This window comes from Sebastes fasciatus, chromosome 6 (genome assembly GCF_043250625.1).
Source record: "Sebastes fasciatus isolate fSebFas1 chromosome 6, fSebFas1.pri, whole genome shotgun sequence".
Lineage (NCBI taxonomy): Eukaryota > Metazoa > Chordata > Actinopteri > Perciformes > Sebastidae > Sebastes > Sebastes fasciatus.
In genome coordinates, this window is record NC_133800.1 from 21,167,378 (window position 1) to 21,189,801 (window position 22,424).

Sequence of the window (22,424 nt, forward strand, 5' to 3'; positions counted from 1 at the left end):
GTGCAGGGGTTTTGTGTACTGTCGAAACGAAGAGTTGGAGCCTGGCTGGGTGGTGTTCTGCAGCGGTCGCCTCCTCCACCGTCCCTCCTCCTTTGATGCCAAGCCTCATCAGCTGTGCCAGGTCGTTGACCCCTTCACCCTCCAGGTACTGTATACTTTCATTCCACTGTTTTGAATATGATGTTGAATCATTCAGTAAATTTGACATTGTAAGTCTTGATGCATTACACTTTCAACACAAAGATAAAAGCTACATTCACTCTAATTGTGGCCATTCAAATCCAACCAACTCTGAGTTGAAATGACAAGCATAGCCGATGCTAATGTTCACTGTGTGATTTTATCTATTTTTTTTTTTCAGGTGTGCCAGATTGTGCCCATGCCAGCCCACCACTTCCCCGTGGGCAGCAGCATGACCACGCTGCACCTCTGCTCAGATGGAACCTACCTGTACTGGGTCTGGTCCCCAGCCAGTCTCAATGAGAAGACACAGAAAGGCCACTCTGTCTTCATGGATGTCTTTCACCTGTCTGTGAGTACTATACGCCCTGCCATATACACAGTAGTTTCAGCCTGTTTATGTCCGTGTTCCATTTTTGATGTTTTCTTTCCCCCACATGTCCACGGCGCAGACACAGACAGGGTTGTGTGTTGCAGACATCTTGCAGGAGAGGGTCATTCTAACTCGCAAGGAAGGCGAGTCTTCAAAGTGCTTGAATGAGCTTCTCTTGAGTCGAATGTCACGCTTCCGGGCCTCCCATTCTGCCACATTGGCTGCTCTCACAGGCTCCGCTATCACCAACACGGTCAAAGAGGAACAGTCTGGTAATTCATCAGTCATCCAAACATCATATATGCTTTAACGTGCAAAACATATGGATCATGGAGCTATCAAAAATATTTTCTGATGACACTTCTCTGTTAACTCTTTCATAGCTGTGAACACTAGCTGTGGACTCCCTCTAAAGACCCTGAGAAAGACCCCTATGTATGTGTGTGGAACCTACCTAGTGATGCTGGTCTCACCTCCTGGTGTATCTGGGAGCTCTGCCACTCGCTCCCTATTTGGAGGTACCAGTAGCCTGTCCTCTCTCAAAAGTAAGAGCACACACAGACACTTCAAACACAAATCCTCATTGTGTTGAGTTTTTTTTTGTTATAACTTATGGCAGTTATGCTGGGATTTAGTTTAAGATAATGTGATTAAATTTATCATAATGTAAAGCTACATTACAAAGACTTTGGAAAAGAAGTAAACAAAGCATTTTCCATCATCTGAAGCTGCTGGTGGATAACATATGTTCTGATTACAGTCTGATAACAGCTTGAAGTCCTAAGTAAGGATTGATGATTGTTATATTACATTATATTTGAACACACACAATGTTTTAATATAGACATTTACAAGCTCTGGTAACAAAAATTGCATTGTTTATGATTGAATAATCAATGAAATGTTTTGTAAAAAGATATTGTAAAACCCCCAATGCTTTGTACTATTAAATATTGTCAGTAATTAGTTTATATACTAAACTTAACTTTTTATTTTTGGTCAGTATTAGCCTCCAGCCTGGTTTTTAACCTGGCTGACGGTCAGTTCAGCAGCCGCGCAGACCTCATCGATGCTCCTGGCAGTTCACTAGGCAGGGGAGCCCAGGTGGCGGGGCTAGGTGAGCTCTGCTTTCGTCACAGGCTACTCTTATGTGTTGAACTCACAGAGGATAGTTACAATGTTTTGTCAATTTAAGTGACATCTATTTCTGTAATCTTTGGCTTCATAGGAGCATGTTATGATGCACTGAACAACTTGATCTGGACCTGCTCCAGTGATTACATAGATCAATGGTGCAATCCCGGGAACCAAGCCTTTCATCATGTGTGCCATAGGCTCGGTGTCAGCCATGTCATCAAAGAACCCAAAGGTAGATAAATATTGCACTGAAAAACCACCAGACGCTCTTTGTAGCAGGTCAGACATTTGAACATCTGCAAAACTTGTCCTTTCACAGAGGAAACAGTGGCCACTGGAGAGGTGATCAACCAGCTGCTTCATCATGTAGGTGCTATGTGTATCCATCAGCTCAACCTGCTGGCGGCCAGCAGCAACAGCCTGCCCCTTGGGGCCCTGCTGGGTAAGCAACATCCCATCGAGGCCCGTCACTTCAGCAGCATCTGTGACATTATGGAGAAGGCCATGGTCAATGGAGACACCTGCATCATCCGCTGCATCTTGGTGGTGTTCCAGGTCAGTTAGAGGTGTAGTTGGGGATTTGCAGAAAATTATTGATGCAATTTCCTGTGTTTTTGAGTTGTTTATTTTTTTGTCTGTGCTGTCCAGGTGGTGTTTAGGTTTTTCAATCCTCAGTCGGAGCAGAATAGGGAGAGTGTGCGTCGTTCAGGCCTACTCCTGTGGCAGCTACTCATGGCTCCAATTGATCAGATAGGAACAGAAATTCAGAGAGAGGTGTGCCTGGCCATCAGGTAAGTCAGAAATTCCACATAAAATCCAATATACCATGTGTATAAAATAACAGTAATAGTTAAAATGGTGTTTTGTATAATCAGTGATCAAAATGATATTTAAATTGACCTCCTTTGTTTATCTCATCTCTGTCCCTGTAGCTCAGGGCTGAATACTTTGTATCAGGGGGAGGCTGAACTCAACAAACTGCTGAAACTGGTTTTAACTGAAGGTGATGACAGTATGACAGTAAACACACAGATTTTAATATAACTGGGACTATAACTGTTTTGTGCTAATATTCTGTGTATTTGTGTGTGATCCTCAGGTGAAAGGAACGGTGGCCTGTCTCAACTTCGTGATGTCATCCTTACCAACTTGGCAGACCAACTGCAGAAGAACAGATTTGGGAGTGAAGAAGATGACCACTACAGGTACGTGGCTATCCTGTAACTATAGGGTGCAATATCATTTCCAGCCCAGAACAATGCAATGTCTTGGCTTAAAAACACAAGTAAGCTCCCTATAGGTATATACTTCTTTAAAGTGATAGAGATCTCTCTCTTTTACAGATTGAACGATGAGCTGCTGCACTGTATCCTCAAGACTGTAGTCCGGGAATCCTGCCTCGTCATTACCAAATGTCAGACTGTCGCCCGAGACGACTTCCAGAAGCTGCTCTCCACTGTGCCAGTATGACCATCAGTTCAGCAGAACGAAATGCCATCTGTGTTGATTAAGATTACATTTGTTTGTGATACTGCACTCGTATTAACTTGAGATGGTTTTGCCCTCTCTGTAGGTGGTCTCACCTAGTCTGCGCTACCTCATGGCCGTTCAGAACCACCTCCTCAGTAACACCATTCTTATCCGTCCGGATGATAACGACGACAGTGATAGCTCCCTACAGGGGGAAACAATGAAGGTACAGGTAAACATCCCCTTTAAGTTCCCCTACGTTTGTTTACGTGGAGTCTGTTTGTGTGTCTGTCAATGAGAGACCAACCCACCAAACGGAGCAATGGGAGATGCATGTTCTGTTACGGCATAGTATAGCAATTTGTGCTCATTGCCGTTTCAATGTTATCAGTTAACAGTGCTAGATTAAATAAGGATTTGTGTCGTTTCTTCTTCTTATAACTAATCATAGTTACTGATAAAAGGATGAAAGCATAACAGTCTTATGTAAATGAACAGCTCAGATTATCTGTAGACATTAAAGTAAATTAATTATGTTTGTAGAACTACATATTGCATGAAAGAGGTGATAATTGCAAATCTTGAAAGCAGAGTTACGTAAGTTTGGGCATATTGTATGTGTGGTCCTCAGGAGCTGCAAGGTAGCATCCTATCCCTCGCAACCAAGATCCTGGTGGGATGTGATGAAGTGCTGGAGACCCTGCAGCAGGTGACCACAGCACTCATCAACAGCGACATCTCTGACAGAGAAACCAGGTAAAAGAACCCTTTGGTCAGACAGCCACAGTGGCTGCTGGATACCTTTTTAAAATCTACTATCCACTTGTTTTATTATATTACATGAGCAGACTTTTGAAGTTAATCTGTGATGTCAACTGTACTACCATAAAACCAAAATGTCACTGACAAAAACAAAACCAGACATGACGTCTCTTAGTTGGCTCTAATGCACTATTTCACCGTGAAACAAGATTTAGCTAAACCTTGGTGATGTTGCAACCTCCTTACAAAGAATAAAAGAGCGTGTGAGAAATCATTTATGGATGCAGAGTTTTAAAATCACTGTGGCTTCCCCTCCCCCATTTCTTGTCTTGTTTTTCTGCCTTGGATTCATCACCTTAACATTACATTTTTGCCTCCTCTCTTCTTGTTCAGGTTGAAAGGCCTGGAGCAGGTAACCAAGGCCACCATGCTTGGGCACCTGCTTCCAGTGTTGCTCACCTCTCTGATGCACCCCAACCTGCAGACCCTCACTCTCGCCGACGCCCTCATGCCTCAGTTGGTGCAGCTGGTCCTCTACACCAGCCAGGTTGGAGTCTTGCCAGTCCAAAAGGCAATTCTTGCATTGAATAAAACGTTTTTTCCTCTAGTAGAAAAGGCAGTCATCATTAAAGTATTTATTTCCACTCTCCGTTTCCCAGACTGCCCTGCTACTAAAGACCCAGTCTCCACTTTTCACTGAGGAGCCTCCACCTACGGGTGGCTCTCTAGGGCTGGGGGCGAAGGCATGTGCTGGCGATGATAAGTACGTTTTCTGAAGGTCCACCAGAAGAATGTTAAAAATAATCGTATTTTGGATCACTTTGCTGCATAATTTTGCATTTTAATGATGAAAATCTGATTTAATCATGATCATAGAAGAGCATATGGTAACTTAGGTGCCAGCTGTTTTGTCTGTCATAAGCTCAGTTTTCTAAAACCAGTCATTTATTTGTATCCTTGATATTAGAATTCTTGACGAACGTGAGGAGCCCGGTTTCCTGACTGGGCTGAAGATCCCTGCCCCATGGGCTGCTGGGAAAACAGTAGAGACTGTGCACCCTGTGAGGGACAATTACAAGTTCAAGGAGACGGTACACATCCCGGGAGCCCGCTGCCTGTACCTTCGCTTTGATTCTCGCTGTTCCTCACAGTATGACTATGACAAGGTACCGACTCTCACAATACACTAACTGTTAGCACAATGGCCTTCATCCTTTGTAGCTCTGGTTGGGGACGTCTTTGACTAAATTTATTTTCTGATATTTTAGTTGGTTATCTACGCTGGTCCCAACACCAACAGTCGTAAAGTAACAGAGTATGGAGGCAACACTCTGGGATATGGTAGTCGCAGTGTCTTGGGGACAGGATGGCCCAAAGACCTTGTCAAGGTAAAAGAAGCTGTTTTGCTCAAACATACACGGTGAAGACATACATAATAAACTGCACATACAGTCTTGAAGAGCCACATTTTTTCTGTGTCCTGTTTTAGGTCGAAGGAGACACGGTGACGTTTTCCTTTGAGATGAGGAGCGGACGTGAACACAACACCCCCGATAAAGCCATGTGGGGGTTCTCCTGCACTGTCAGAGCTCAGGTAAAATGTCCCAAACATCTGTATTTACTGTTGTTTAATCATAACATGAAGAGCAACAGCTAATTCTGATCATGCCGTTTTGTTTTTGCTTTCAGGAGTCATCAGAGGATGTCTCTGGAGGCCTCCCCTTCCTGGCAGACCTTGCCCTGGGTCTGTCAGTGCTGGCTTGCTCAATGCTCCGCATTCTCTATAATGGGCCAGAGGTGACAAGAGAGGAGGAAGCCTGTCACGATTTGCTCTGCTCAAAGCTGCTGCAAAGGTGACTAAATGGAAATACTACAAAATGACTCTGTTGTCATTGATTGCCTGTGTGATATGTACTGTATAATACAATGTAAGAATTGGTAAACAACATTCAGGGCAGTGGTACGTAGTTGAAGACGAGGAACACCGAGATGACAGACTGATGATGAGCTTTGTTTTTTTCTTTAGGTGTCAGTGGCAGGTGGAAGCGAATGGTGCGATCTCTCCTGCCCTCACGCCCAGCCCTTCACCTCTGCCACTCACTATCGAGGAGGACCGGGAGTTCACCTATCCATCTGACGTGCTCATCCCACCCCCAGGCCTCATGCCGGGGACCTATTTTGACTTGCCTCGTATCCGCCTCCCTCCAGGCATCATGGGTAGGCTACGAGAGGTGTCTGGAAGGGCTCGACCGCAATTTCGTCCAAGCATCAAGTAAGGGGGTCATGCTGTCACAGTACAGAGGGTGTGCATTTGACATCACTATACAAAGAAAAACAAAACATAAAAACATTGCTGAAATGATAAAGCGCTGCCATTCAGGCTTTCACAAATCCAAGCACATGTTTTTTACAGACTATCGAAGACTAAAGAGAAGTGAAGCAACAAAAAGCAACACTTTCTAAGATTTTAATTGTACAGATCCAAGATCGAAGCCCACAGTTTTGTAAATTAATTATGTAATGAAATATAAATATGTTTTCAAACTGGTTCACAGATGATCAGAATATCCTTTTATAGTCCTACTGATTTTGATCACACATCCTGCTTTAAAATAGAATAACTCTCGGCTTTTGTATGTCTTTCAGCTTTGTTGATACAGCACATTTTTTATTTAGTACCGCTGTTTTCAATCATCATCATTTGTTTTCCTCTTGGTATTGCAACTCTCCCCATTTATAGCAGCCATAGTTGGGGCGTTTTTTTGTGTGTTTATTGGATTACGGATGTGATATTTCTTTAAAATGATGATGTGATAGTGAGTCAACTGTTTTTTCTTGTCAAAAGCAACTCAACCATTTTTTTTTGTCTGTAAGGGAGGTGATCAGGCCAGATGTTATGGAGGAGGTTATAGTATCCTGTGTCATAAAACACCTCAGCCTGGTGGACGCCCTTCAGTCACTTGTCAACTACCAGTACCGCGAGGATCACGCAGAAGAGTACGACCTGGTCTGTAAGATCATGGCTGAGACCTTCAAGAAGATCAATGCTATGGAGCGTCAGCTGCAGGTGAGCTTCTGTTAACACAGTAAGGCTTTTAAAAACTACTACGCTTTGAATTATGTTTGCTTGCCATTAGTGGAAGACACACTGTGCACACTGTGGATGTTTGTCATCTTGTCTGTTTTTAATTAGGTTGTTGAAGAAAGTTCCATGTTTGATAGTTTAATAAAGTACTTCCTGTTGGCTACAGGGAATGGGATTAATAGGGAGTTGCTTTTACCTGGTGGTGTTGTTGTTGCAAAGCTATATTTATTTGTAGCAAGGAAGTTGGCATACTGGGCACATTTACACCACCTTATAATAACTCTAATCGTCAGGATGCTGCTGATATGACAACAAAATGGAGAGATATTTGCATCATGGGCAGTATATTAAACTACAGCCTGGAAATAGGAGAGTAATATCAAAAACAGATTAGAAAAAGGATGAGGCTGAACAGAAGACCCGAGTTTAGATTAAAAAAGTAAATCAGGCTACCAACCTGAACAGAAACAAAAAGTTGGAGTTTAATTATCTCGTGTGTTTCTTTCAGAGTGTTGCAGAATTGGAGCAGAAGTGGCAGAATGAGGTAGAGGAGGCCCAGCAGGGAAAGCTGGAGAACAACACTCCTTTCTTTCACGACTACCACTTCTTTGAGGTACCCTGCTCCACACACACACACACTCAATTAACAACTTTTCCTCTAGATATTATACCATTGCCACTGCCATTTTTTTGATATTCATATTGTTTTTTCGTACCAGAACAAAATTAAGGAGCTGGAACTACTTTGCTCCCTGAAGGAGGTCCCGCTTGATTTCAGTGATCTGGAAAATGTTGTCCTTGCATTGAGGCAAGTATTCAAATAATGATCCTAGCACTTTGAACAGATGTCATGGGTCAGATCATGCGGTAACATGATTTATCTTCACCTACAGGGAGAAGTTCTTTCAGGAGGTAAACACCATGCACCTCAGAAGTAGCGCCTCACTGGCCAAAACTAAGGCACTGGTGAAGAGTCTGATGAACCGCACTGAGCTGCTGCTCCATGTTACCATCGCTCCACACTGCAGAAGCCTAACCACCACACCTGCTGGTACTCCAGGTCCAGGTACATAAGATGTGTCCTCTTATGTTGCTAATTAGTTACTAAGTGAAACTGTGTTGGGCACCAGGGTTGTGATTAAGAGATTTGTTCCTTCAGACAGATGTTTAAGCCACATGTTGTCACTCACACTATTGAAATGTCCATCAGCTAGTGTATCTATGGGTACCATTATGTAACTTACACTGGAGTCTGACTTTTTTTAGAAATACATATTGTATCACTGCCTTATTTCTGTGAGTGAATCAATATTTTCACCTGTCAGTGTTTGTGTTTAAGTTAGCCCAAGACATCAGTCACGGGAGACAAAATGGCAGTGAGTTTTATTCTCATCTAACTCTTCTGATTTTTTTTGTGCCAGCCTCTAAGTCAGTGTCAGACGCCAAGACGGTGATCCCCATGGTGAAGCAGCCAGTCTTCCTACGCAGCATGTCCGCACCCTCTGACTTAGAGATGATCGCTAACCAAGACTTAGAGTTTACACACGCGCCCCAAAGGTATTTGTCTGTTCTTGTTTGATAGAATGAATGTTTGAGAATCACGTAAATGAGCTGGGGATGAATGTATTCCTTTACTTGTTGCCTTTAGGAGGCGACACCACCCTACTAGTCATCGCAGCAGCTCATTTACCCTGCTGCAGTCTCTGGCCATCGAGGACAGCCGTGACAAACCAACATACAGCGTGCTGCTGGGACAGCTCTTCGCCTTTATCGGAACTACACCTGATCAGACTGTGAGTCTCTTACTCATCCCTCACTCCTTTTTTTTTAATTTAATTGTATTTTGCCATAGCTGCATGGAATCAGTAGGTGAAGTTTGGTCTGACATTGAACGGTAATTTCTGTAGGTCTCAAGCAGCAGTTTCCTGTCTGCTGCGCAGACGCGATGGAGACGTGGCAGCACGCGGAAGCAGGCTCTTGTTCATATGAGGGAGCTGCTCACTGCTGCTGTCAGAGTTGGTGGCGTCACCCACCTGGTGGGGCCTGTCACTATGGTGCTGCAAGGTGGCCCAAGGTAAGAAAGGGGGGCTATAAACACTAGTAACAATCCCAACCTACTCTACACACATATATAGGTGCACACACTAACCTACAATGTTTGAATGTGCTTGGTTCCTCTATACATCTGTGTTTGTGTGCCATCTGTGCAGGATCGAGGAGCTTACCTGCGGTGGAATGGTAGAGCAGGTGCAGGAGGCCTTTGGGGAGACCATGACGTCTGTAGTGTCACTATGTGCTCGCTACCCCATTGCTTGTGCCAACAGTATTGGCTTGCTTTGCACAATCCCCTACACCAGGCAAGATAATTCATCTTGCATCATCTCTCTTTTGATTTGTCTCGGTTATTACTAAACCTTCAGATTCCTTACTTCCCTCTTTTGTTATCTGTGTTGTCGTAGGAGCGAGGAGCAGTGTCTGGTTCGGAGTGGTCTGGTCCAGCTCATGGACAGCCTGTGTAGTTTAAGCGGTCAGAGGGAATGCAGCTCAAACGAGAAGCAGACCAAAAAGCAGAAGGTGGCCACCATGGCTTGGGCTGCTTTCCAGGTGCTGGCTAACCGCTGCATCGAGTGGGAGAAGGTGGAAGGTATATAATGCTTTTATCTAAATACCTCAATATATTTGTGTTGATCCAGAAAAGTCAGATGGAATGATTGCACACTACAACGTTAGTAGTATGGTGTAATGATAGGTAAGTAATCATTCTTTTTCTCTTTAAAGGTGGGTCTACAGATGCAATGCACTCTGGTCTGGCGCGGCAGGTGTCCAGCCTGCTGACCAACCACCTGGCCAGAGCCACAGAGTGCTGTGGGAATCAGGCAGCTGGCAATGATGCCTTACAGGATGTGCTCAGTTTGCTCAATGACCTTTCCAGGTAAAATGTGATGTCATGTATGTATATGATGTGTTTGTTTGCATCATGTATGTGTACCATCATGTCTTTGTATATATTTGTGTGTATTCATACAATGTTTGTTGCTTTGTTTTGTATTCCAGGAGCCACATAGGGAAAGCTATCCTGAGCCAGCCAGCTTGTGTTTCTAAGCTCTTGTCTCTGCTGCTTGACCAGAGACCTTCTCCAAAGCTGGTACTTATCATCCTGCAGCTATGCCGAGCCGCCCTGCCTCTCATGAGCGTGGAGGACTGCGGTAATGTGGCTCTGCCCTCATGGAGTTACTCTATCAACACGCTAGATGCTGAGCAACAAGACGCTAGTGACCCTGCCTCGCGTATTGCTGCCTTGTTGCTAGCAAAGCTGGCAGACTATGTAGTACCAGGTTGGTCTCTCTTACCTCGGACTACTAAATAAATGATCTTTTATTAAAATGAAGTTACTTTCTCTCGCTAATTGTTAATATTTACACTAATCTTTCTTTACCAGGCTGTCAGACCCTGCTCTCTCCCAGCTCCTCTGAGCCAGACACTAGTCTGTCCCGCGCCAGCTCCAAAGGAGCTCTGAAGTCTGACGAGGTTGGGGAGGAGGGAGAGGCAGTTGATGGCAAGCTATCGATCTTTATCCACAAGAGAGAGGACCAGTCATCTCATGAGGTTCTACAACCGCTTCTCAGGTAAGGTTACCTCTAATGCCTTTGCTTTTATTTCACATTAGCAAAGCTTTGTCTGGGTTTCTGTGACATGAGCGTTCCTTCCAAAATGCAGCAGCTCAGAGGGACGTCCCTTTCGGCTTGGCACTGGAGCGAACATGGAAAAGGTGGTAAAGATGGACAGAGACATGACAAAGGTCAGAGTTTTACTGAGAAGAAAACAATTTACCCAGAATTTAAAAGCGTATACTCGCAATATACTCACCAAGTGCCATCCTTAACTCTGCTGTCCTATTTTAAACCGTCTCCAGAGTGGCAGCTGTGAGGTTATCACAGAAGAGGCAGCTGCTGCCCTGAGGAAGGCCAACAAATGGGCCCAGTCTGGTCTGATAGTGAGTGTTGGTCCACCTGTGGAGGCTCTAGCCCAAGAGGCTGCTGGAGGCATCACCACTGGTGACAAGAAGAAAACTGCTCAGACCGCCGTGTGTAGGGACAGGAATGCAGATCTGGCCAGGTAAGTAAACAAGAATGCCTGCTTTCCTTTACATATGTGTTTGTCTGATCAAACTGTATATGCGACAGACTTTTTTCTGACTTCTAAATTTGACTTGAACAGGTCGGACCCTGTCAGGCCATTCATCAGTGGCCATGTTGCTAACAGTATGGCTGCTGAGGTTATTGCTCTGCTGCATAGCCTGCTCACTGCCCCTGAGTCCAACACCGCTCAGATCTGGACTAGCACTGCTGAAAAGGTAAAGGACTATTATGTGTCAACAACAACAGCTTGACTATGACTTGCCCCTAAACTGCATGTGATTATCATAAAGCGGGCATGTCTGTAAAGGGGAGACTCATGGGTACCCATAGAACCCATTATAAACACGTTAACTTTGACAGCCCTAGATTCTATATGATGCTGTTTCTATTAAACCTAATGCTTTCTCCTTTGGGGGTTTGTGGTAGGTTCTCTCCCGGGCCTTGATGTTTATCCCTCAGCTGGGGAAGTACGCTGAGAGTATTCTGGAGAATGGGAGCAGCAGTGGCAGGAAACTGGCTAAGCTGCAGGCAATCGGCAGACAAGCTGTTGCTGCTCTTTGTGCCCTCGGTGGCTTCAAAGAAACTATTAAGATCGGCTCTGAAGTCCAGGTTAGTGAAGGGAGACGAATCGGAGAACATGCTGCTGTACTATCGCACCGACTCCTGCTGTAATTTGCATCCTAGAAAAAAAACATTTTACTACCTTTCCCCTCAAAAGCTTTAAAATGTTGACATATTTTCTGTGATTCCTCTGCTCGGCAGGTGGTAGGTAAAGGAGTGCTGGGCAGCGTGGGCGTAGTTATGTCCATCAATGAGCAGGAGGGCATCGCTACAGTCAGGTTCCCTTCTTGCGAGTACAGGAGAGCTTGCCAAGCCTCAGACATCCTGACAGTACCTATATCACGCCTCTGCACACCCAGATCTGAGGTATAAGTTTCAGCATCAAACACAAAAGTCCTTATTTTTATGGAAAATATCAGCTTGAATCTCATTTGTGTCTCTATTTCACTCTCTACCCATCCCCAACAGGCTCTTCCCCTCTATAAGCTCTCAATCACAGAAAAGGTGGTACAAGCAGTGCAGTCCATGCTTCTGCCACAGGAGGGCAGTCTCTCCATTCACACTTCTCTGCCAGCTACAGGAGACGGCTCCAGCCCGGTAATGGCTGCAGTGCGCTTGCTGGCTGAAATCAGGACTAGGTTAGTAAACACATGTAGAGGTACACTAGTGCTTCTGGAAGGTTCAGCCTTTCTTTTAGCCCTCTCCTAGCTGTCATCAGTTTTTGCTTGTTTCCGTTGATGGTCTAAAGTTGAGTAGCCTTGTTTTTAATCTACTGTATTGAAAATGTGGGCACCAGAAACCTTTTGAAAGTCTGATTATGTGATGTTATTTAAAAAATGTAATGGCAGTTTGATGGCAAAACCATGGACTGGACAGAAATCACCAGGTTCTTACTGGTTTTCAGGGCGTGCCTGGTGATGGCGCAGCTCCTGGAGGATAGCTCCTTCTGTGAGGAGTTCATCCAGCAGTGTCCTGCTGCTGTTGAGGTTCTCAACCTGGTTGCCCAGGAATGCAGCCCTGGTGAGCAAACATACTGACATGTCATAGCACCTAAAAAGCTTTCATTTACAGTGTAATGTATTTGGTCTGTAATACATCTTTCACTGAGTTCTGTCTTCTCGTGCAGGGGAGCGTCTCGGCATGGTCGAGGCTCAATGTGAAAGAGTGAGAATGCTGTACCGGGACTGCGCTCGGCCGCCTCCTCCACCACTTCAGACAGACAGACGCCAGGTGGGAGTTACCAGATTTATAGTATTTTTGTAGGGCTTTAGTAGCTTTTGTTTTTATTGCTATAACCAACAACAAATACAAGAGAGATCCCCCCCCCCCCACCCCTCGTGTAACATACATTGATGGATTGGATGCAGCTGAAAATCCACATTTATCACAGAAGAAGGTGGAAAAACAATCGTAGGTTTGCAGAGACAGAAAAAGCAATAACTGAGCTTTTCCCTCATCAAAGACAGCCTAACTTCAGTCTTAAAAAAGGGTTGATGGAAAACCACTAAAATCTGTTTAATATTTTAATTGACTGACAGCTGAAGATAATTATAATATGAAATTCGTATATTGCTGCGAGCCTCAACTCAATCTTCAAAGACATTTTGATAAATGAAATAGTCCGATTTGTCGGCCCCACTTATCTCTCTTATCGCTTTGATGTGCTCGTCCCGTCAGCCCAAGGAGATCACTTGGTGTCCATCCAGAGTGTTCCCTCCGGTCCGTGCCTGCATGTTCTCATCCCGTCTGACCTCTGTCACCTTCTTGGCTGATCCGAGTGCTGGCGGAGGACTGCCCAGAGGCACCTTCATCTACGCCACCTGTCCGGTACCAATTCAGGTGGGCATATGCATTAATATTTGCCATCTCGTTTTTTTTTTACCATGTGCTAGTGAGATAAAATCATGCACTGATAACACAGCCTGTCCAAAGTCTTCCATTTACTTCTCTTTGTCCATGAAGGCCCCGTCTTTTTACTGGGAGATAGAAATCGTCTCCTATGGAGACTCTGAGGAGGACAGTGGCCCGATCGTGTCCTTTGGTTTTGCCACCGAGGCAGAGAAGAGAGACGGAGCGTGGACCAACCCTGTCGGCACATGTCTGTTTCATAAGTATGTTTGCCTGCGTATTAACTCTGAGATCCTTTTTCCCACTGCTCTGTCTCTGACTTGAGTGCTGACTGCTTTCCTTCTCTTTTGTGTTGTTCCATCTCTGTGCGTCCGTCTGTCTGTCCGTCTGTGTCAGTAATGGTAGGGCAGTGCATTATAACGGCTCCAGTCTGCTGCAGTGGAAGAGTGTCAGGCTGGATGTGGCTCTACTTCCTGGTGAGACAGGAAACAAAATATCTTTTTCTTCATAAACAATCTCTTTTGTTTGATTTAGTCAACTTAGAAATCCATACAGCACTGTACGTTATGGATTTGAACTAAACTCCTTAAAAGCATTGTATGTTATCTGGCTGCTCTTTCAAAAAAAAAAGCTGATTTGCAAGAATATTTAGCTTTTTTAACTCGAGCTGTATCTAGTGTTAGCATGCTTTAAAATATGTCATTCCCTGTCACATTGAGTCATTACTGAGAATGTGACCGTATGTTTGTATGAACACAGGCGACGTGGCTGGGATAGGCTGGGAGCGCTCTGAGGGTACTCCTCCGCCCCCTGGTCAGGCCCCTAAAGGCAGGGTCTACTTTACGTACTGTGGCCAGCGGCTCGGCTCCATCCTTGAGGATGTAGCTGGTGGAATGTGGCCCCTGGTACACATTCAAAAAAAGGTGAGTTTCTGTTGATATTTTTTATATTTGAACTGTTGTTAACCTTTAATTTGGTTCATCACTGATATTTAATATGTGTTATACTGTATTATTTTTTTGCTTCTTCAGCAACACAATTTTTCCCTCAGGATTAATGTAGTTAATCCTATTTTTCTTTCCATTGTTTTGCAGAACTCAAAGATCCGTGCCAACTTTGGAAGCCGGCCGTTTGCTTACGCAGAAGGCCAAGCACACAGAAATGCGGCTGACTTGTGCGTCGACCTTGCAGAGGAAATAAGTGCAAATTTTGAAGCACTGCCCTTTGCTATGGCCTCAGACAGCGATAATGATGCAGGTGCAAGTGTTACTTCTGACTCTGGCTCCCATGGACCCCCTTGTCGGATTGCAGCCGTGGCAGTTCCCCAGCAACGTAGGTTTATCACCTTCCTTTCAGCGCATTACCTTTTACCTTTTTGATTTAGCATAAATATTCCCCAAATACTGGTAGGGACTGCACTGATACAATGTTAGTGTATCATATGTTAAACGGGCATTTTCTCTTTGTCCTTTCCTGTTTGTACAGAGTACAACAGCGACCTGTCGTGCCATTACAAAGTTGAGCTGAGCTATGAGAACCTGGTCACCTCTGGGCCTGACCCTCATCCTCCTCCTATCGCTGATGATGAGAGTGATGATGAGGATGATGATGATGTCCCAAGAGTGAGTGGGGCCTCCACTTCTCCACGCTTCTCATCTTCTAATGTTGACTTCCAAATTAATTTTAATTACATTGTTTATTTTGATTTGTGTGTTTGACTCTAGGAGGACCACTACGCCTTGCTGGTAAAGGCCTGGGAGACCAAAGTGTTCCCTACCATTCGTAGGCGGTTCCGTAACGAGGCTGAGAGGAAATCTGGCCTGGACCAAATCAAAGGAGCTCTGCAGCTCGGTAAAGAATGAAAGAAGAGCATTAAAACATAACTTAAAAGTCCAGTGTAGCACATGGCAAATTACCATAACATAAAACATTTTCACCTATTATGCTAACAAGACAAGGAGTTAACCGATCAGTAGAGGTCAGTCAGTAAAAAGTTGCTTAGTTTAAAATACAGGTGTCATGAACAGTAAGACATTTTAGTGTTTGAATCTCATCATGAATGCAACACAAACATAATTAAGGTGGGAAACTCACACATTTTTTTTTTTTTTTTTTACATTTTTGTAAAATTCCAACCCTACTAATTATGCACCTCCTCTACATGTTTGCTCCACTTTTAAAATCCCTCATCAGGCTCTACTGTTAAAATGCTTTCTACTTTATTGCTAATAATTCATGTGCACTCATGCAAGATTCAAGGAGGGCACTGTAATATAAATATAATTCAAAATTAATCATCCTTTAACAAATCAGAACAAGGTGGAGTAATTATGGTGCTATAGTTAAATTTGACATGAAATTAATTGACAAAAGTTAATAACCTGTTTAATGAGTTGAAAACATAAGCTTGATGTCAAATTGTATTAAATGAAAGATTGACTAAATCATCATTCTGAGCCTGTGCATATTTTGTTTTAATGTAAGCTCTGATTTTTTGCACAAAAAAGGACAGGACAACTTTGACACTGTTTGTCTCCGTGGTGTATTTTGCTGACTGCAGGCATGGTCGACATCGCAAGACAGACAGTGGAGTTCCTGTATGAAGAGAATGGCGGCATTCCTCGTGACCTCTACCTCCCTACCATCGAGGATATCAAGGACGAGGCCAACAAGTTCACTATTGACAAAGTTCGCAAAGGTACCATTCACCTACATCACTATACCTACGCACTTTAAGGTCACATTAGCTAGCTTCAGGGTACATTATAAGTAAGAACTGTATTAAAACTGTTTGTTTAAGTAATGTCTTTACTCAAAACAGGCTTGACTGTGGTCATCCGCTCTCCGGACAGCAACAACACCAACAGCACTACAGGAGGGACGGCCCTGCCCAAGTTTGCTATCCGGGGCATGCTGAAGACATTTGGTTTGCATGGGGTGGTGCTGGATGTGGACTCTGTAAGTACAAATACTTGATGCTTTAGAGTTTTGAGCCATCATTGGAAATGTATCTATAAACTCTTACTGGTTTGTTTGTGTGTGATGAATGAATTGAATTTTACGTGTGTCATGCCATTTCGTGGCCCATACCTCATATGGGATTATAAGACACATTTACATCAAACATTAACAATACATCAGTTTCCTTCACACAAGGAAACAACAAAATCATTCCAAAAAAAGTAATACCTGGAAAATAGACACACAAATTCATCATCATTACCACCCACTCATTACTGATACAAGATTCCCTTCCCGGGCTCCCACGCATTCCTTAAAGAAGATGCCAACGTAAATGTCCCTTTTTCATACAACCATTTTAGTAGTCGTGAATCATTCATATCCATCTGAGTCATATCCTTTATATCATTAAACAAAAGATGACGAATTCTAAATCGCACCATGGGAGGCAGTGTACCTACCCATAGGCAGTTTACCAGCTCTTATTTGAGCACAAATAGATCTTTGTTTTTTTGATAAATTAAAAAGAACATTTTCAGTAGTATAATCATATTTAATTTCACAAAGTTTGCAACTTTGGTTTACTCCAAAATGTTTGCCCAGATATATTTACAAGTGCTGCAATTGAGGATTATTTTTATTGTTTCTCAATTAATCAATTAGTTTTTTGGTCTATGAAATGTCAGAAAATGGTGAAAAATGTTTCCCAAAGTCAAGATGACGCCCTCAAATGTCTTTTGACTATAACTCAAAGATATTCAGTTTACTGTCATAGAGGAGAAAAGAAACATGAAAATATTCCCCACTAATCATTTAATCGTTGCAGTTCTAATATTTGCACTTATTAAACACCTTCTCCCTTAAAGATACAATATCAATTTTCTGCAACTTAAAGAACTCTTCTTCAAAGCCATATTTACAACACATCATACATATGTTATCCAGTGCCCTTGTTGTTGTCTATGCTGTCTAAGCATTTGTTTGGCTTGCCTGGTATCAAGCCTAACGATATAACCCTTCCATCGAACTTCAACTTGCCCAGGTGAATGAGCTGGTCCAGGTGGAGACCTACCTGCGCAGTGAGGGGGTGCTGGTGAGGTATTGGTACCCTATTGAGATGCTGGAGCGCCCGCCTGCTGGATCTCGACGGACTGCGGCTAATGGCTTGGTCTCTCTAGACAGTAGCAACATTCAGATTCATAGGTAACGTATGAACTTAATGGGGATAATGTATCCTAATAATCCTGCATCAGTGCTCAAAAACAAAATCTGGTTAATGGCTTTTCTGTAGGGAACTGCTTCGCTGTGAGAGTGCGCTGGCTCGGTTATACTGCCGTATGGCCTTGCTCAACATCTTCGCCCCCAAGAACCCCCACACCTTCACTCGTCTCTTCCACATACCTGCTATCCGTGACATCACCTTAGAGCACCTGCAGTTGCTGTCGAATCAGCTGCTGGCTCCACCCCTCCCTGGTGAGTATTCATTTTTCTTGTGAATTACTGAATCTCTCAGTGTGATGTTAATGTAATAATAATGTTTCTGTGCTGATTGCTCTGATGTTGTTCTCCCTGCAGATGGCACTATTAGTTCTAGTTCGATCCTACTGGCCCAGTCGATGCTTCACAACCTCCAGGACCAAAGCTGCTCTCCTTCAGAGCTGTTCTACCAGGGCAATGTTCTGCCCATCCGGGAGTGGCTGACAGTGGCCATCACCCGTGCCTTGCATCAAGGAGAGGAAAGCCTGCTGGAGCTCACAAAGCAGATCTGCTGCTTCCTACAGGTCAGCTCTGCCAAATCAGTGCCTTGCCTCTGGATACCTACCCAGTTTGTAAAGTTGCTAATCTTCTCTTATGATTCTGTACATTTTGACAGAACGCACCAGAGCAGTTTACATCTGAGGAGTTTCCTGTGACGGAGTCAAAGGTCAGCATGGATGTCAGCTTTCCAGGTGCTGCATTTGTGATCGTATCCTGCAAGGAGAGCCAGCTGGGCTGCCGAAAAGAGTGAGTTCCTCTTCAGCAATTCATGATGAATTCAGATTTCTTACCATCCATTTCCTGTTAATTTCATTAAGTTCTCTCCCGTCGTTTCCACTCCATTAGCTCCAGCCTTTACAAGGCCCCCTGGGCTCGAGTCATGGTGTATGGCCTGGGTCACAAAGTGCGTAGAAATGGCCAGCTAAATCTGATGGAGGCGGTGTGTTATCCACTGGATGCCTCACCTACCAACACAGGCCTTACTCCCCCTCCCACCACCAACCAGTACCCCTCTGTTATCATACCCACTGATAAGGTGCACATCAAACTGGGTGAGTATCTAACTGCCAAAGGGGAATTCATACAGGCTGCTCCAAGTTTTTTGTAAAAAATAATCTGTTACAGGATCAAATGGAATTAAATATCCCATTGTCTTGATTGTAGGGGTGTCGCCCCCTCCTGGTGCTGTACTGGTGCTGCACTCGTTGCCGTTGGAGTTCCCTCTGGCCATGGCATTTGCTGAACAGCTGTTGACGTGGAAGCTGGGTGAGGGCAATGAGCGATCAGAGGACGAGCTGGACACGGTGCCCTCGTCTGTGCTGCTGCAGGTGGTAGAACTACTAGGTGGGTATAACAACATTTTAATCACCCTCATCATTTAACCTGTTTATAGTTGCTGTATACAAATGCAACCCATCCTTCTCCACAATCACCCAACATGTACACTTGTGGATTTTACCTTAAGTAAACCTTAAGTTTGGTCCTGATTCTGATTTATGATGTTTGGATATTCTTTAATGCTTAGTTGGTGTATTATCTGAGTTAAAAAGAACACAGAAAGTAAAGTAAAAACAAGATAAAAAAAGCAAGATAAATCATACCAAAGATAAATATAGATTTCAACAACTTTCAATGTTTTCTCTGTCATTGCTCTTATTGTTTTAGGTGGGTTGCTTTGGACCACTGATCTAGCTCCCTCCATAAAAGAACTCACCTTTCACTTGCTGGCTGAGCTTTTGCGGAAGATCCACCACTTGGAGCAGCGCAAGAGCCCCGCTGGTCTCTCCAGCTCCATCGCTCTGCTGCTCAACCCCTGCCTCGCAGTCCTCATGGCCCTGCAGACGGAACTACGAAAGCTCTACGACCGGGAGACTCAGGGATGGACTGCTGGAGGGGCTGGAGCAGGGGGCTCTTCATCTGGAGGCGTTGCGTTGGCTCTCGGGGCGGAGCAGAGCCGCTTCTCCACCTACTTCCACGCTCTGATGGAGGTGTGTCTGGCTGTGGCAGAGGTGACACTTCCCCTCAATGTCGGCAGCTCTTCAGTGGGAGCCCTGTCCTCCACCAGCGCCCCTAACCTTAGTGACTCTTCTTCATCTTCGTCGTCGTCCCCAGGCCAGACGCCACAGAGCCCCAGTCTGCTATCCAAACGTAAGAAGGTGAAGATGAAGCGTGAGAGAGCAGCGGCTGCGGTGGCAGCAGCGGTCTCTGGGAAACGGGGAAGTGGAGGCGCGCGGTTATCAGAGAGTGACAGTGCCCTGTTGAACATGGCGTGTAGTAAACCTGAGGACATGCTGTGGTTCCACCGCTGCCTCACACTCCTGATGATACTACGACATCTTGCTAATAAGGACCCGCAGGGTTTAAGTGTGACCAGCGATGCAGTGACAGATGCCTGCCAGGCCCTCGTGGGCCCCACTGCCCACAGCCGCCTGCTGGTGCTCTCAGGTATCCCCACGCACCTGGAGGAGGCCGTGGTTCGAAATGCCATCCGCAGGGCTTGCAACGCACATGGAGGACTCTTCAAAGATGAAGTCTTCATCCCTCTGCAGGAAGAAGAACCCAAAAAGCCCAAAACCGGAGCTGGGGTTACTAGCCCTCAGGATGGCAAAGCGGGCCATGAACCTGAGCGCCACTTCCCCAACAACGGCGGTCCTGAGAGTCCTGACAGCTCCAGTAGCGTGACACCGGCTATGAGCGTGAGCGCTTCAGCTTCTACCAGCCAGACTTCGATCTGCAGCTCCTCTCAGGGAGTGTCCCGCACTGCCAGCGAACTTTCTGTCGATCAGGAGCTGTCAGCTGTTCCACCTCCCACCTCTGCTGCTGCTGCTTCGGCCGTTACATACCCACAGCAGGGCCCCGGAGACCCCCAAACTGTTTCTAGTCAGGAGAGCCTAGATACCTCCCTGTGTAGTACAGGAAGCCTGGGGAGTCTGGGCAGTTTGGGTGAGCCACTGGACAGTGCAGAAACACCGTCTGTGTCAGATGGGGGCTCTATGCACACGGTCACCTCACTGGAGAGCAATGCAGTCATGGCCAGGCCCATCAAGGGTTATGCTGTCATTGAGGTGGGTTGGCTAAGAGCAGCATAATGGATCTAAATTGTTTGATTTTGTGTTGTTGAAATACGCTTGTCTTTCTGTCGTTAATCATAGGTTCGTTCTCGGGCCAAAGTGGAAAAAATCCGAGCCAGTCTTTTCAACAGCAGCGACCTGATTGGCTTGTCCAGTCTTGAAGGTGAAGAGGAACTAATGGAGTTGACCAATGAGGAGATCCTCACAGCCTCCAGTGTTAACCAAAGCCTGTTTGACACACAGGGAAGCTCCGCACTTGAAGACTACTTCCAGGACAAGTCGGTCAGAGGTTGGTGTTTCATTACATATTTTCTGCATTTACACGGTGACATTAGTTCTGCCAAATCTTATACGATCTATCTCCACGTTTCAAGGTGACAAGCTTGTACCTGGAGCACGAGATGTCCTCACGGATGTTTTTAAGAGCTGCGTGCACTCAGAGCAGATGCTCAGCCTCACACCGGCCAAACCAGTTAAAGTGTCTGACATTTACCTCAGCAAGGAGCAGATCAACGCTCAGACCCCTGGCAACCTACTGCATACTTTCTTCACCAACGTTAGGCCTCCAAAGAAAGTACTCGAGGATCAGCTTACACAGGTATATAAGGGTGCGAGTTAACGTCATTCACTGTTTTGCTGAATCGTCCAGTGATCCTGTTTCGCAGTCAAAGTGTTACATGTTGAAACTCTCCCCTGCCTCCCTCTGGGGTCAACCACCACAAGTAAATTATCAACACCTTATACTGTATGTACATTCATGTGTGTCAAAATTATTTGTTTGTATCAGATTCTAAGAAAGTATGGCACTCCCAAGCCCAATAAGAACAAATACAGCAAAGCAGGAAAAGAACAGCACCAAGGCAAGGTAGTGAGCACCAAGAGGCCCATCACCAAGCCTCCCACCAAGGAAAAGTCTGTGCTCAACAGTGTCAGGTGAGTAATTTGTTTTCAAGCGCACGTTTAGGTACATTTACACTTTGACACGGTAATTGAATTAAACTTGCCGGTCTCCTGCTTCTGCCAGGACTGCTCTGAGTGAGAAAAAGACAGTCCTGAAGCCCAAATCTCCTGAGAAATCCAGACCTGATGAGAAAGATGTGGAAAAATCTCCTGCGAAGAAAGCTGAAGGTTGGCAGTATTAACACACACTTTGACTACACACATCCCTGAATACGTTCATTGATGGAAGACAGAGGGGTTAACGTAGTGTTTGCAAAATGTTAAATGTATTTTGGTATGCTGTTGGTCAGACAAAATTAGCAATTTTAACTTTTCACTCTGGTAACATGCGATGAGCATTTCTGTGATGCTTCACTACCCTGAAAACTAAGCTGCCTCACATAACACTTTGTCTTCTTTAGTCCCGGAGGAGAAGTACCTGACACTGGAAGGCTTCCATAAATTTGCTGTTGATCGTGCCAAGCAGGACATACGTAGCGTCTGGAGGGCGATTCTGGCTTGTGGTTATGACCTCCACTTTGAAAGGTGAGACTGGGGAATGTCATACCCCAATAACGAGCACTTAGCCCGCTGTAACTCAAACACTGTCACATACACGAGCTGTTCAGGAAGGGAACATG

At 44.8% G+C, this 22,424-nt stretch overlaps 1 protein-coding gene across 3 annotated transcripts in view; it reads left to right on the top strand.

Annotated features, from left to right (window-relative positions):
* Window positions 1-22,424, top strand: part of hectd4 (HECT domain E3 ubiquitin protein ligase 4) — a 37,529-nt gene that overhangs the window by 9,241 nt on the left and 5,864 nt on the right. The window contains exons 6-66 of one of the 3 annotated variants that reach the window (XM_074638339.1): window positions 7-145; window positions 362-532; window positions 633-825; window positions 937-1,098; window positions 1,557-1,670; window positions 1,782-1,922; window positions 2,010-2,245; window positions 2,339-2,481; window positions 2,623-2,693; window positions 2,790-2,895; window positions 3,034-3,154; window positions 3,264-3,392; window positions 3,792-3,916; window positions 4,316-4,493; window positions 4,582-4,685; window positions 4,890-5,088; window positions 5,191-5,310; window positions 5,412-5,516; window positions 5,612-5,775; window positions 5,949-6,194; window positions 6,797-6,989; window positions 7,516-7,620; window positions 7,727-7,819; window positions 7,905-8,073; window positions 8,429-8,564; window positions 8,656-8,800; window positions 8,915-9,081; window positions 9,218-9,364; window positions 9,467-9,651; window positions 9,786-9,939; window positions 10,062-10,342; window positions 10,447-10,633; window positions 10,725-10,806; window positions 10,921-11,123; window positions 11,226-11,361; window positions 11,573-11,755; window positions 11,909-12,073; window positions 12,176-12,345; window positions 12,612-12,727; window positions 12,834-12,937; window positions 13,385-13,546; window positions 13,670-13,818; window positions 13,952-14,031; window positions 14,315-14,478; window positions 14,650-14,887; window positions 15,041-15,177; window positions 15,280-15,406; window positions 16,116-16,253; window positions 16,377-16,513; window positions 17,559-17,719; window positions 17,808-17,989; window positions 18,092-18,297; window positions 18,390-18,520; window positions 18,620-18,825; window positions 18,938-19,117; window positions 19,439-20,838; window positions 20,926-21,133; window positions 21,219-21,442; window positions 21,632-21,777; window positions 21,869-21,972; window positions 22,206-22,329. In XM_074638339.1, the coding sequence (XP_074494440.1) occupies window positions 7-145; window positions 362-532; window positions 633-825; window positions 937-1,098; window positions 1,557-1,670; window positions 1,782-1,922; window positions 2,010-2,245; window positions 2,339-2,481; window positions 2,623-2,693; window positions 2,790-2,895; window positions 3,034-3,154; window positions 3,264-3,392; window positions 3,792-3,916; window positions 4,316-4,493; window positions 4,582-4,685; window positions 4,890-5,088; window positions 5,191-5,310; window positions 5,412-5,516; window positions 5,612-5,775; window positions 5,949-6,194; window positions 6,797-6,989; window positions 7,516-7,620; window positions 7,727-7,819; window positions 7,905-8,073; window positions 8,429-8,564; window positions 8,656-8,800; window positions 8,915-9,081; window positions 9,218-9,364; window positions 9,467-9,651; window positions 9,786-9,939; window positions 10,062-10,342; window positions 10,447-10,633; window positions 10,725-10,806; window positions 10,921-11,123; window positions 11,226-11,361; window positions 11,573-11,755; window positions 11,909-12,073; window positions 12,176-12,345; window positions 12,612-12,727; window positions 12,834-12,937; window positions 13,385-13,546; window positions 13,670-13,818; window positions 13,952-14,031; window positions 14,315-14,478; window positions 14,650-14,887; window positions 15,041-15,177; window positions 15,280-15,406; window positions 16,116-16,253; window positions 16,377-16,513; window positions 17,559-17,719; window positions 17,808-17,989; window positions 18,092-18,297; window positions 18,390-18,520; window positions 18,620-18,825; window positions 18,938-19,117; window positions 19,439-20,838; window positions 20,926-21,133; window positions 21,219-21,442; window positions 21,632-21,777; window positions 21,869-21,972; window positions 22,206-22,329 (10,692 nt within the window). The remainder of the gene's footprint in view (window positions 1-6; window positions 146-361; window positions 533-632; window positions 826-936; window positions 1,099-1,556; window positions 1,671-1,781; window positions 1,923-2,009; window positions 2,246-2,338; window positions 2,482-2,622; window positions 2,694-2,789; window positions 2,896-3,033; window positions 3,155-3,263; window positions 3,393-3,791; window positions 3,917-4,315; window positions 4,494-4,581; window positions 4,686-4,889; window positions 5,089-5,190; window positions 5,311-5,411; window positions 5,517-5,611; window positions 5,776-5,948; window positions 6,195-6,796; window positions 6,990-7,515; window positions 7,621-7,726; window positions 7,820-7,904; window positions 8,074-8,428; window positions 8,565-8,655; window positions 8,801-8,914; window positions 9,082-9,217; window positions 9,365-9,466; window positions 9,652-9,785; window positions 9,940-10,061; window positions 10,343-10,446; window positions 10,634-10,724; window positions 10,807-10,920; window positions 11,124-11,225; window positions 11,362-11,572; window positions 11,756-11,908; window positions 12,074-12,175; window positions 12,346-12,611; window positions 12,728-12,833; window positions 12,938-13,384; window positions 13,547-13,669; window positions 13,819-13,951; window positions 14,032-14,314; window positions 14,479-14,649; window positions 14,888-15,040; window positions 15,178-15,279; window positions 15,407-16,115; window positions 16,254-16,376; window positions 16,514-17,558; window positions 17,720-17,807; window positions 17,990-18,091; window positions 18,298-18,389; window positions 18,521-18,619; window positions 18,826-18,937; window positions 19,118-19,438; window positions 20,839-20,925; window positions 21,134-21,218; window positions 21,443-21,631; window positions 21,778-21,868; window positions 21,973-22,205; window positions 22,330-22,424) is intronic. The other 2 variants (XM_074638341.1, XM_074638340.1) reach the window with 2 other exon arrangements.